We start from the raw sequence: 14,943 nt of genomic DNA on the forward strand, positions 1-14,943 counted from the left end.
GGAGGAAGCAACTTACCCTCCCTCTTCTCCTGCCTCCTCCTGGCTGAATGAGGGCTGGAAGCGGGGCGGCCGGAAGCAGGGGGCGGGGCTTCGTCATGTGCCCCGCCCCTCTGCACCTCACCCGGGGGAACTGCGTTCCCCCGCGTTCCCCCCCGAAATGACCTCTGGTTAAGAGTAATAAGTCTTTTCTTAAGCAATTTGTAACCTCCAACACTTGGGCTTTTAGTGTCTTCTTTTTTTCTTTCTCCTTCAGTATGTAGTCTCTCCCTCCCTTTTCATGTAGTAATTTTGTAGTTTTTTAGAAATGCAAATAAAAAAATAACCCCTTTGAGGGGTTATAAAAAGAAGAAGAAAGTTTAAGACCAAACCCTTAGCTTTTACATGACAAATCAGGCACCAAACAGTATTATAATAGGGCTAGAACACAAACATATGGAGAAAAAATTCCATCTGTGAAGATACACCTCTTCTTAACAACCTGAGACTGCCAGCAGGTTCTCATCACAGTAAAATAGATACATGCATAATCTTTATATATGAAAGAGTACATATTTTGTTCTGTACTCATGTACACCCACATTAAGAAAATATTATGTTTTTAGCAGCCCCAGCATTGATATTTAATTCTTGGCTGGGATCATTAGAATCTTTATAAAACCAAAATAAAACACATCACATTAAGAAGACAGAGTATATGGTTTTTCAATGCACTAATTAGTTCAGTCATCCATGTCGGAGATTCACAAAAAAAAGACTCCATAAACTGAAAGTGGCACAATATGTGTGAAAGAGCCGTATGCAGCTCCCGAGCCACAGTTTGACCACCCCTGGGTAGGGCTGCCAAGTCCCCCCAGGGGGCGGATAACCCCCCGCTTTGGAGGCCCGATTTCCGCCGCCGCGAAATCGGCCCCCGGGGAAAACTCCACCCCGGCGTGCACGTCAGCCGGATGTGACGTGATGACGCCGGGCACGCTGGGGGCGCGGCCACAGCCATTTGAGGGGAAACTCTATGTTTGAGGGGGAAAACTCTATGTTTTCCCCTCAAATGGCTGTGGCCCTGCCCCCAGTGTGCCCGGCGTCATCACGTCACATCCGGCTGACGTGCATGCGGTGCGCTCGCGCTCGGGACGCAGATCGGGAGCCCCCCGCCGCAAGGTAAAACAGACTTGGCAACCCTACCCCTGGGTTAGAGAGTGCTGCTCTAGACTAAGCGCGTTGTGGGAAAAGCAGCAGGACAAAGATGAATTAAGTCTTCAGTCCTCCTGCCCATTGCTTCTCTGGGGAAACAACCCTATTCCTTCACCATGTCACAGTGGAGACAGTTGCTGAGAGGATATTACATTGAAAGGCTGTCAGTAGATCTCCCCTCCTTCTCCCAGCCAGTGTCATAAAAGTGTCTTTGAACTGAACCACAAGCAGCAGGTCTTGCCACCACAGCAATATTTATGGTTGTGGAAGCGGAGGAAAGAGACAGTGAAAAAACAAACTTAGGTTATATCAGTCCAGAAATAGCTAACCCAACACATGGATAGTCATACCCTCTCCCCTCTCATAATGTACTCTCATAATTAATCTCTGACTTTATGACTACAAATGGGAAAGTTATTTACTGGTTCTTCCGCTAATATGAGCTTTATTTATAGCTGAGAAAAAGGCAGAATTGCAGAAGCTCTGTTCTCCCTTAAAATGTCAGGTTAGATAAGATCACAATTGCAGGCTAACACATGTAGGCGTAAACCAAAATCTAGACTAAAGAGAAAAAGAAGTTTTGTGTTCCAGGGATGTGTGTGTGTGTAAGGTTTGGTTGCAGTTGTTCACTATACCAGCCACACATTCACAAAGATTGTGGTCATGTTGCCATTTTGGTTTGTTCAAACCTGTCCAGATTGCCTTTGCTAGATCCAAAGAGGTCTGCCAGATTTTACAAAAATGTCTAGGCAAAAATGAGAGGTGGATTGGTAAAAGGGACTAGCCACTCAGCATGACTGAATCGGAGCCCCGTGAAACTGTCTGGTTCACTGAGGCAACAAGGCTATCGTATATTTAGGGTTGCCAGGTCTGGGTTGGAAAATACCTGGAGACTTTGGGGGTGGAGCCAGGAGAGGGTGGGGTTTGGAGAGGGGAGGGGCTTCAGCATAGTACAATGCCACAGAGTCCATCCTTCAAAGCAGCCATTTTCTCCAGGGAAGCTGATCTCTGAAACCTGGAGATCAGTTGTAAAAGCGGGAGATCCCCAGGCCCCACCTGGAGGCTGGCAACCCTACGTATATTGTATATTTTTACTTCAGTAATTAAGGTTGTAGTGTAGGCAATAGCTGCCTTCATAGCAAATATTTCTTTATACCACCTTTCATTCAAAGTGGCCAATTCAGTCTCTTTCTCATCTTCAACTCCCTCACTCATCTCCAGTCCCTTCTCCCACAGGAACAGCTGCTGCTCCTCCTTGCATTGCCTTTTGCAGAGTATTTTGTTTTCCTTTCTAAGCTTGCTCTAAGTTCTCTCTTTTCATTTCGATCCCAAGTCTTTGGGCACATAGTATACATTCCCTTTCATTTCAGCCTGGACCAGAGTCCTGTTCATATAGGCTACAGATCAACCAAACTCTGGCAATAGTTGCTTATTACAGGCACATTCCACATACTGAGGAATTATCCAAACAGGGATATGTGTCTATGGGGTCCCCCATTGTCATAGTAGCTGCAGATGCAGTACACTGGAAACAGGGCTTCCCCAGGACAGTCCCCCCAGCAGCATACCCCCACTCCACCTGGATTTTTCAGTTTTTTAAAAATTGGCAATTGATATCATTATAATATTTTAACAATCTTTGTGTCAAATTATCTGCAATCCCAGCTTTCATTCAGAAAAAGTCCCTAGCCCCTTTAGTTGCAAAGAAATGTCTTTCCTCTTATACCTCCGCAATGAAAGGGGCTAGAGACTTTCAATGAAAGTTGAGAATTCAGAGAAACTGTTACACATACTAATATTTAATCACCCATTTTCTAAAAAGGCCTGGTGGCAGGGGAAGGAAATGGCTACTGTGGGGACTTGGGCAAGGAAAATGGCTGCTGTGTGGGTGGGAGCAAGAAAATCCGAACTTTCCCACCCACACAGCAGTGCTGTAATCTCTCCCAAAACTCTGCAACAAAGCAGGTTTAGAAAAGTTTGAAGAAAAGCCAGGGAACCCCTAGGACAGTGGTGGCGAACCGATGGCACGGGTGCCAGAGGTGGCACTCAGAGCCCTCTCTTTGGGCACGCGTGCCATCGCCCCAGCCAGGCCCAGACCACCATTAAAGTGTCGAATTCTCTGCCAAATAATTTTAAGTAAGTGAAAGCATTTGGGATTGCTTTCCTTACTATGTATGGATCATCTTAAGTTAATGTATGAGTTGTTTTTTCTAAAGTAAAACCTCAGTATTCAGGTTAAATTGCCGTGTTGGCATTTTGCGATAAATAAGTGGGTTTTGGGTGGCAGTTTGGGCAGTCGGTCTCTAAAAGGTTCGCCATCACTGCCCTAGGAGGTGCACAAATGCACCACAATGATGTAGGGAAGCAGGTATAAAACTTGCTTCCCAACAGCATCACGCCTGAGGCAAATAACCTCTGTGGAAATGGCAGGAAAGATTTCCAACTCAGCTGTAAATCCAATGAAGCATGAGACTTAGCTAAATGGGCAGAGTCAGAGAGATAGCTAATCTTCATTTATTTACTTTATTTATAGCCCACCTTTCTCATAGGGGCTCAAGTGGAATACAAAACATAAAAAGTAATTCAATCAAATAGCATCAAACAGATAGTAAACAAAGCAATTGGACTAAGATTATAGAAAATCCAAACAGAAAACCAGCTAGGGCTTTGGGGGGGAAATGGGAGAAAGCATCATGAACTAGTGTTGATCTCTGATGCAGTCTTCTAAAGAGCTTCCACCCTGAGCCCTGATGTATGAGGAAGAGGGATCTAAGGCCCTTAATGGAGGGTATCATGTGAAAGCAGCTAAGTAACAAGAGCTGGGGGATCTATACTGAGAAGATGGTATTGGGGAACCTCCCAAAACTCCCAACCTACACACACAGACACAGGCAGCTATTTTAAAAAGAAATGGTAAATACATTATCAAGACCTCCAACATCTCACTTAGTTTTGTCCCCAGGCCCAGACTTTGCCTCTAAGGATGCCAAGGTTGCTCCCATGTATGGAACAGCTAAGCAGCCCAATGTTTTGTTATCTGTACGGTTCCTGACCCTAGCTATGTTTTTCCAGTGGTCACACGATGACACAAAGCTGCTGGGAGAAAGGGAAGGCAGGAATGATCCATTCTCACCCTCAGAACAACTTTAGCAAACAGCCCTATGCTTTCACAAAATCAAAAACAATAAGAATGCCTTATTTCTTATGTTAAGAGTGCAGTAGCCTTTGGACATCGGCAGTAAATAAGCCTGAATAATAATAATACTTGAAACATGCAGTAATCTCAGGGCCAAAAGACATGCTATGCTTTATGTGGGTTCGCCATAGTTATGCGGCAGCTGCAAAGCACTGGCAGCAGCTCCTGTGTAATAGAACAGCAGCAGACCAGTTCAGATTGAGACGACAGCACGGTGGGAATAGAAGTTTCTGGTTTCCCCCATGCCGTTGTCTGGAGCTGAAACAGCCCATGTAGGGGCAGGTGTTGGGGCCCCATGCACGCACTGCACATGCACCCTCCATAGGGGCAAGTGATGCCCCTGCAGCACCCAGGCCATTTTGACTCCCAAAAATGGAGAGGGGGGAAAGAAGAAGCCTCTCCTTTCCTCACACCATATTCCTGATCCAAATCATGCCCCTGCTTTGCATTTGCACAGCAGTTGCCTCTACAATACCCAACTGGCAACTTATATAAACTGTAACGTGTAGTTTGGCATTTACCGTTAAACAATTCTAACTTTCAGTGGCCATTGGAAGAGTAAGCAAAGTGAAGGACTGATACAATACCCAACTGGCAACTTATATAAAGTGTAACGTGTAGTTTGGCATTTACTGTTAAACAATTCTAACTTTCAGTGGTCATTGGAAGAGTAAGCAAAGTGAAGGACTGCTTTAGGTTTATCTGTTTATGGGCTTGAACTCCTGTCTGTGTCATTATATACCCTGTAAAATGCTGGAGTGCTTTGTCAAAGGGAGCCATCCCAAGCAGGTCTACTCAAAAGTAAGCCCAATATTTATTCAACAGAACTTTCTCCCAGGAAAGTCATCTTAGGCTGCGATCATATGCACAATTAGACCTGCCATAGGCGTGAAATGCCGAGCAGATTTAAAGGGCGCGATCAGACGACAACTGGGAAGCGCCCTGCAGCCATCGGCAACCAGTTCTGCTCCACCGCAGAAGCAGAATTAAAAGACACTGGGGAAAATCTGGTAGAAAATGGGTTGCAACAGACCACGGATGGGCTTTCCCCTCTCTGATCGCTCCAGGGCGCTCTCATGGCATCGGTATGGTCTGATCAGGCCATCCTGACTCTGTGCCATTGTTTCCCCCCCTTCTCAGTATGCGCATCATCACAAACTCCATAGGGAGTCCTCAGGGCAGAGATGCGATTTATCGATTCCTCGTTTAAGCACATCGGAAACAAACGGCAACCCCCACGACTCACCCGTGGTTGCGTCTGATCATGCAGTGGCAGGCTGTACCCGCAGCTTCCAAGGACTGTGTGATCGCGCAACTGCCGGTCAAATTCCTCCTGAGGAAATAGCCTCGCTTCCCTCCCCTCGTGTGACCGCAACTTTAGGATTACAGTCACAATCATCTATCCTGGATTCTTCCATAGCTTGTAAACACAACATAAATAAGATCTTGCATTGCAACAGCTTCTGTTGGTACAGGAGTATGCAATTTTCATTTATCAGAATCAGACCCACGTACCAAAGTTTCACACAGCTCAAAAGTACACATAGTCCTTCATCCATAACCTGATTCAATACTCTACAATCAAGTCTTTACAATTCTCATTACTAGCAGTCCTGCAAGTAGGGTTGCCAAATGTTACCTACCTTGCCGGTGGAAGACTCCAGCGCGGCTTCCGGTACACACGCGCACGAAGCGCGCACGCATCGCACGCACGTCACAGGAAAGTGACGTCACGACGCCGGGCACGCTGGGGGCGGGGGCACGACCATACAAGGGAAAACCATAGAGTTTTCCCTTGTATGGCCCCGCCCCCAGCGTGCCCGGCGTCATAACGTCACTTCCCTGTGACGTGCACGCTGGGGCAGGGTTCCCCCTGGGGCCCAATTCCCCGGCATCGGGGAACAGGCCTCTAGGGTGGGGGGATTTCCGCCCCCAAGGGGGATTTGGCAGCCCTACCTGCAAGACTGAAATCTGGGATTAAGTAGAATATAAAATAATAAATGTTTTGCAATATGGACTGCAACCCCATATGTACCCCGGTTTACTTTTTATAGCTAGGTTCCTTCATAACAATTCTACAATTCTGAACTCTCTAGCAATGGTTGATGGGTGTGTTTTTCCCAGCTTCTTGTGCCTTGTGTGCGTGCCCTGTGTGTGTGTCACTGTCATCCACTAAAACAACTTCCTGGACTGCCAAGCATTGTCCTTGACCCCATTCTGTGACATGCACGAAAATGTCACCATTTTTATCTGTGAACAGCTGAAAGATATGCTGTTATCCATACAGAATCACAGACGACATATATGAGATATCCACTTGTTCACCGGTACTTGCATTATTCTTGAACCATTCCAACACTCACTAGCCGCTCCAAAAATATTATTATTTTACAGAAAACAAAGACTACCTTTGCATCTTATCTGTAAGTAGCTGCTAGTGACACGGTTGGCCGGTCAGCACAAGACCAATTTCCTCTGTGTGCACATAGGAAAAATGCTTTTGCTGCATTCATAAACAGGAAGTCCCCCACCCCAAGAGAACTAAAACTGAACTGGCTGAGAAGCAAACTAACTTTTGACCTAAGATAATGCCTTCATTGACTGCCAAATGAAACAAATAGCAAGAGTCTGAAAAGTAATAACCGTTTGGCTGCAGCAGAGAGGAAACAGAATTTTAGCTGTCTTCTAGAAGCAAGAAAATGCCCTAACAAAACAGAAAGTCTTGCTTACAATACGACAAACACCAAGGAACCCAAACATTACTCTGTCAACAAGTGCTATGTAGCTTTGCTCTGTTTTTGTGAGCATAAAATGTGCTTTGGATCTAAGTAAGTGAGAAAAGCTTTTAAATGTAATTTGGCAGCTGGACACAAGAGGAAATAAATGTAATGTGATGAGTCAGCATTCTGTTTTTGATTTACCTTGAATTAGTATCCCATTTTATACTGGAAACTCTCAAAAGAGCTTACAGAGAATCACCATCACCAAACCACATAAAAATGCTTCCACATGGATATTTTTGCTTCAACTCCACATAAACCAAACCACATAAAAATGCAATTCAGGCTGCTTCCACATGGATATTTTTGCTTCAACTGTGCATCTAACTGGAAAATCCACACAATGTTGGCTCCTAATAATCCACTGTATTTTCTCCGATTTCCCAGCAAGCTTGCCCCAAACTGGTTTGGTACAAACTTTTGGAAATACTGCTGTCGAGGTGCCTTTGTATGCTGTTTGGGTGATATAAAGATATGAATTTTTGCAGGTCCCACCTATATTGGTGCCATTTTCCTTGGCTCAGTCCCTCCCCAGTCCCACCAGAGGGCTTTTCCAGGCTTTTCTAAAATGTCAATTGCCAATTTTAAACTTTAGCGATATGTCAATTGCAGTTTATAAATTAAATTTATAACTTAATAACTGACATATTGCAGTAGGTTAATGGTGTGTCTGTTATCATTTTTTAAAATGTGGCTGATGTGAGTGCCTTTTCATGAGGCACACAGAATCACTGATGCACCCTCAGACATAATCCCATAGTAGTTAAGACCATTTGTGTAAAAAAAAAATTAAGAGACTATACTAATTTAGGGAAGTTCTACCTTAAGAACCAGTGTAGTTTAGTGTTCATGTACTGGACTGCAACCAGGGAGATCCAAGTTTAAATCATCACTTTGCAAAAATGAGGTACTAAAGTACAAGAAGGGCTATCCAAAATAGGGGTGAATTGTAAACTACAAATTGAAAACAAACACCTAAATCCACAAGATGAGAAAAATGTGTAACAAGCATAAAATTAGAAACAATGTTCAATATACCAATAAAATACAAAACAATTGACTATAAACGTATAATGCATCAAAAATGTGTAAAAGGAGTCAACACATATGGCAAACAGATTGCCAACCAAACTCCATTTTACACGAATCTTCATCAGAATGTTTCTGTATTGCCCTGTTTATCTAGACTGATTTTTTAAAGGATGCATAGTTTTGCTCACATACAAAACAAAATGCCATGGGCAGATCAAAACACAAATGACCGGAGCAAAACTATGATTGGAAAAATGCCTCAATTCAAATGAACACCCAGTCACAGACTACACAAAAGTATGGAGTTGAATTGACTGGGGGCAATATACATTGATATACCTTCTTGTAATTTTGTTTTTCATGTCTGCATTTCTTGAGGGTGTTTCTTTTGGGATAGGAAAAAAAACACACTCACCCAAACGCCTCTGGGAATAATATTTACCTGGGACTGGTGACATGACAAATCTGAAACAAGTTGAAGCCAATATTGGTGCACCACAACTGAAAAGCTACTGCCCTTAGCTTTGCTCTGAAAAAGGAGGGAGGAGGACCAAGGCCTTAGAAGCCCATCTCAAAGGGTGGAGCAGATTATAAGGAAGAGGACTTTCCCAAACTATTATGGCTTTAAATATATAAAGGGCTTTGAATTTAGCAATTGCGCTGTGCTAGATACGTCACATGATCGCAGTAGCTGAAACCAGTCAACACTGCTGCTAAAGCACTCTACACTAACTGCAGCTTCAAAGTAGGCTTCTCAAGTACTTACTGTGATTCGGTGGGGGACACAGACGTCTTTGCAGGATCATTCCCGCGGGGACAACAGACGCGCCGCACCATGCCGTCACCAGGAAGTGACGCCGGGCAACGCTCTGGCAATGGAGCTGGAAACTCAATGGTACCATCAAGTTTTCAGCCCCATTGCCAGAGCATCGCCTAACGTCACTTCCTGGAGACGGCATGGTGCATTACATGGAGGAATGGTCTGGTCAGGGAGCATGTTTCCCCCGTCGGATCGCGGTAAGTACTTGGGAACCCTACTTCAAAGTCAATCTCACATAAAGCATATTATAGCAACCCACTATGGGTATGATCAAAACATGGATAATCATGACCAAATCTTACCTCTTAATGCCTGCAGCTGATTAAGAGCACTGTGTGCCACAAAGGGAATCTACGTCTAAATCTGAAGACCTGGATCCAACAGCATTCTCAAGATGCTGCTCTTTTAGAGAAAATATGGTCCTACGCAGAACCCTCAATCCTGGACTGGCACCATTACTAGCCAACAGCACTCTCACCTTACCTGGCCTGAGTTGGACTGAAAAACTGAATCCATATCAGCACCCCTCTCCCACAGCTGCATGGTTTGGCCCTTTTATGATCTTAAAATATGGGGTAGTATAAACACGAGAGTGCATGTTGGGAGCATGTCCAGTAGTCAACAGAAGAGTAAACACAGGAAAGAAAGTAGTTATAAATGTTATATTTGGGTGGACCAGCCACATCCACAGAGATTTAAACATGTAGCATAATGGTCAAAATGCCACCCTAGGATCTGGGAGACCTGCATTCCAACCTCCAGTCAGCCATTATTTATTTATTTATTTAGCTTTCTTGACCACCCTTCCCTGCAAGCAGGGAGGTCATGAAGGCTATGGGTGGCCTGTAGGCAGTCTCACTTCCTCAGCCTAGCCTACTTCACATAGATGGTTGGAACACAAAGAAGAGCCATGTATGCTGCTCTCCTTGAAGGAAGGGCAGGATACACGTGTAGCAGCTACACTAGTCAATTAAAAAAAAATTAAAAACTCTTCCACGTTGTCCATGGTTAGACTTCCTTAAAAAACAACAACAACCAACTCTATCACCCCACCTCTCCCTAAAACTGTCACTGCATTTAACAATGAACATGTTTCCTCTGCATAGTCAGATCTTAGGTCCCCAAAATATTATTTGCGATTAATATAGTTCTATACCCGTATGGCTGATCCTCATGGCTCCGCATGGACACCCAGGTATTCTCACAGGAGAATCTAATTATACAACTCTAACCACTGGCATGTGTGGAAAAGGGACTAGATCACCAAGCAAGTTGCGTGTTCACTCAGAAAGCTGCTTTTGCTTGGCCGCCTCTAAATATCTTAATCTAATATTGACACTTCCACCCTAAAAAAAGATTTGCTGCCCCTGCTGCAAGAGATAAATGTTTCCTTCAGCCATCTAAACTGCAGCAGGTATCAAGCACCACAATCTTTTAGCCAACTGGAATGCCAAATTCAAGTTGGTTGGCACAATCTTTAGCCTACTGGTCTAAAGAATGCTATCATTTAGATAAAGTATTTGAAATATGCTTGCTAGAGAGATAACAGTATGCCACAAGTATCTTTTCAGATGGGTGAACAGAATGGGTTGCAGAGAAAACACTGTGAAGGGTATATGGACCCAGGCCAATGGACCACCAAATCTGCAAAAGACTTTTTCTCTCCCTCTCTCTCCCCCTCTCTTAACTAAAGATGATAAAATTACCTTACACTTAAGGGGGAAAAAATCTGGGGGCGCTTTTAATTTAAAAATGAGCATTATGATTTTAATGGACATTTTGGTTTTATAGTATTTATATTTTATATGCATTTTTAATATGCCAAGTATATTGAAAATATATATCCTTTCAAAGGGCAATGATGGCATTCTCCACATGCACACAAACACCTCTTTACTTCCATAAATCTGCCACCTCTGTGAAAGTCTAGAAAAGAGATATTTATGCTTCCCCAACAGATACTGAAGCCATCCTTGAGGTCTGCTTTCAGGACCTTAGATTTGAATAGTCTGTAAGTGTAATACCTGATTTTCCTCTGGTTTGAGTTTTGGAAGACTTAATTCACTTGAAGAGGCATTTTCCAGCAAACGTATTTGCTTCAACTTAGGAGCTTCAGTTCTCTGAGGTAAAAAGTTAGCTTAATCATTTTTACCAAATTTGGTTTTTAGGATGAAACTGCCTGTAAGCAAACCATTACTATAGACTATTTATTATTTTCAATATGTATCCCGCCTTGCCAGACTAGGGCTGCTTCTACAGGATGGTTTCACTCAGATTTGGCATCCAAACTAGAGGAGGTTTTTAAGAGCATTCACACAACATGGCTCTGCAATCATCCACTTCCTAAATGTGACTTAGTATGATCTTCTAGGAAAGACCACAAAGAGAGTTTGTACAACATACACTCACGAGTACTTCCTCGATCTCCACCAGCCAACTGCCTGTCCTACTCCCCAAGTTTCTTGAACCAAAGATCAAAAACTTAGTACACTGCTAACCATCATCTCACTGAAGCTTTCCTGCCCCCCCTTCCTGCCTAGTCTCCTTGGAAGATACCTGAAGAGGAAGACAGATCCTGATCAGACTGCACAAGAAGAAATCTCCCTCATTGTGGCATGCCTCATTGTGTCCCTGCCCTATTCCCTACCTTTCTTCCAGGTGTGCAGACAGATTGGACCAGAATGGGTGGGCAAATGGGGGGAGAAATCCTCTTGTTGTTCTGGTCTTACATGAAGTGATGGAGTAGAGACTGCTCAAATTGGTCACAACTACAAAGAATACATAATTATTATGTACAAACACACCTAAAACTGCCAAGCGTTGTATAATGACCAACATCACACGGCACCACAAAATTCCCACCATCACAAGAAAAAGTTTGAATGATAGTTTCTAGTCTTCTGTGGTCATAACAGACCTCTCCTTTAGGTACACCGAAAGGCATTCTGACATTTAAAAACAACAACAAAAAAACAAACAAAAACCCCCAACCCAAGCAGCTCCCCAAACCACACGGCAAACTGATCCCTAGTTTCAAAGGCAGGCTGCCATGCGGTTCACTGTTCTAAGATGGATAGTGAAGAACCACTAGACATATGGCGCTAGATTGATTTATACCACACAAGATTGATATGAGTCAAGAGGTCAGAGCTGTTTGACATGACACAAACAGGAAGTACAAGTGCATTACATTTTCTGTTCATCCATACCTTATCACACACTCACTCACACACACACACACCATACAGTGGCTAATAATTGACACTTCATGTATCTGCTGAAGTAAACTCTGACTTGCAAAGGCTTATGGTGGAATAACGTTTGTTAATCTGCTACAACAGGAGTCCAGCAGCACCTTTAAATACTAACAGAAGAGCCCAACTCTGTCTAGGATAGCACTAGTCTATTGAAGTTGACGGACTTTGGTGATTAACTCTGTTTAGGATTGTAGTTTCACACAATTATACCTCTATGACTGTCACACAGTCATCCTTTCTGAAGCTGAATTGATGCAAGGGCTGTTGTCGTATGTTCTGGACAAAGGAGGTAGGAAATAATAACTACACATTGACAAGAGGTACCACAGGGTTATATCACCTGTGTGCACCCACGAAATTGTGTGTTTTCAATTGGCATTCTACCATGGTGAGTTTCTTCAGTTGCACTTGCATTTTTATTCTAGGAAAAGATGATAAAATTACCTTACACTTAAGGGGGAAAAAATCTGGGGTGCTTTTAATTTAAAAATGAGCATTATGATTTTAATGGACATTCTGGTTTCTAGTATTTATATTTTATATGCATTTTCCATAAATGAGGGACCATTAACATTTCAAAATATCAAATAATTAATAGTAACTTGAATCACACATTCTTCAAATAAAATATTTTTTTGAAAATTTATTTTAAAATTCCTAAAGTTAAATAAGCTCTAAAAATGTTTTTGTTTTTACCATTTTCATTTTACCATAGTTCTTCAAATAAAATATATTTTTTGAAAATTTATTTTAAAATTCCCAAAGTTAAATAAGCTCTAAAAAATCGTTTTGTTTTTACCATTTTCATTTTACCATTTCAGACTGGAGAAAGGGAAAGAGTTAAACAATGCATTGCAGGATTATTGATCAATTACATTTTACAAAAAAAATTAATGGGCTGTGTGAAACAAAATTATTTCAGAGCTAGAATATGTCTGAATAATTTTGTACAGTGAGAGGAAGGGGGCTTGTGAAAAAGAAATGTGCAGTCACTAAGCCTTCACCAACAATGCAAACACATGATAGGAAACCACGCTTTGTACATTAAGTAATAAAACAAGAGCTTATAAAAGGAGAAGTTGGGCGTAGACGGCGACGCTGCACACGCTTCAAATCTCAGCAACAAAGCATGAGGGTTTTTTTAAACTTCTCAAACAGCCCTGGATTTCACTAATACAATAAGGTGTGCCACTCCTCAAGACCCATTTGCGTTTACTTCACTCTTTAGCTCTCCTAAGAAGCAAAAAATGGAATCCAAAATGACAGAAAGCCATCCTTTGGGGGGGGGGGGGGGGGGGGGAGAGAGAGAGAGAGCGCAAGCGAGCTGCTCCTTTAAGAGAAACTCTCGCTATAATCCCAGAGGCATTCTACTTTTTGTTTGACAAAGAAACCAGTATATAATCCTAGTGGCCAATTTGGCCATCACACACAGGGATCTAAAAACGAGACTTTGTTTAAACGAATGCTGCTGGGTCCTCTTAAAGCTACAAAATCACCCCACACACACACGTTCGGGGGCGGAAGGGTGGGGGGAGAATCATCCAAGCAGATCCAAGCCCTACTCACCACTTGCATGCTCAGAGAGAGTGGAGACTGACGTCTGGCCCATCCCTTGCCCTGGACGAGGGCCGGGGGGTTCAACAATCAGGCAGCTCGTTTGGTCCTTTGGTAACGTTTCCTCTCCCACCGAAGTTTCCGAGGGCTCATTTCACCTTTTCCCTGCGCTTGCCGTGGTAAGACCAGCCTCCTCCTTACAACTTCTGCCTCCTCTCGCTCGCTCGTTGTAAACCCTCCTCCTCCTGCTGCAGCCCAACTCAGACTGTTCCTGTTTAGCTGAATGCCTGTCATTCCTCTATGCAGATTACTAGGGACAAAGGTCATGGGGAGGGAGTCCCCAGCTGGTACAGCCACACCAAGCTCCCGCTCATCACCCAACAACAGTAGCAGTTTGTAGTTTTAAGCTACTCGCCACTCCCGCACAAAGAACTCAGTGTTAAATGATCCCATAGGGCTTGAATGAGAAAGAATACAGTACTTAGTCATGGTATTTAAACTTAACAAGGTCCTGTTTTCTTTAAGGTGCTTATCCCTATTTAGTTTCCCAACCTCAAGGGGTTGAGCTCTCTCTCTTTCTGATGGTGTTAGTTACAGTACAGAGAGATGTTCAATCCTCTCTTTTGCCCCCTCTCACCCACACAGGGCCACATATACCTATTATAACTATTTGATCTTGCTAATCTCTCCATATATTTATGGACATTGTCATTGCTTAGATCACGCACCTTTTTATGAATGGCTGTTAATCAAAAACATCTGAAGACACTTGCAAAAAGGGCAGTTCTATTTTTAAGCCTACAAGTTTGCCAAGCCTGTTCCCTGAAGAGGTAAACATCTATTCATCCTGTTGCCTAACAGATTGGTAGCCAGAAACACTGGATTTAAAGACAGAACTACAGAATGCTCTAAAAATTATTTGCATTGTACCTACATTATCTAAGAGGCCTTATTGAATACAGATCCCTGGTTTTACCTATGGCTGAAAGTTAATAAAAATAAATAAAAGAGCAGATAAAATCTGAAATTAAGTGTACCACTATTTTCAGAGACACAGACAAGAAAAATCTGATGGTAACTTCAGACTGGCTTTGTCCCTTAACAAAAAATAAATGT

At 43.0% G+C, this 14,943-nt stretch overlaps 1 protein-coding gene across 3 annotated transcripts in view; it reads right to left on the reverse strand.

Moving 5' to 3' along the window:
• The window catches only part of PHACTR2 (phosphatase and actin regulator 2), an 89,529-nt gene extending 75,448 nt beyond the window's left edge, over positions 1 to 14,081 (reverse strand). For all 3 annotated transcript variants that reach the window (XM_015421998.1, XM_015421997.1, XM_015421996.1), the window contains exon 1: positions 13,840 to 14,081. In XM_015421998.1, coding sequence (XP_015277484.1) covers positions 13,840 to 13,882 — 43 coding nt within the window. In that variant the 5' untranslated portion in view covers positions 13,883 to 14,081. The remainder of the gene's footprint in view (positions 1 to 13,839) is intronic.
• Between the last annotated feature and the right edge of the window lie 862 nt (positions 14,082 to 14,943).

The sequence above is a fragment of the Gekko japonicus genome, unplaced genomic scaffold (assembly GCF_001447785.1).
Source record: "Gekko japonicus isolate JY-2015 unplaced genomic scaffold, Gekko_japonicus_V1.1 scaffold114, whole genome shotgun sequence".
Lineage (NCBI taxonomy): Eukaryota > Metazoa > Chordata > Lepidosauria > Squamata > Gekkonidae > Gekko > Gekko japonicus.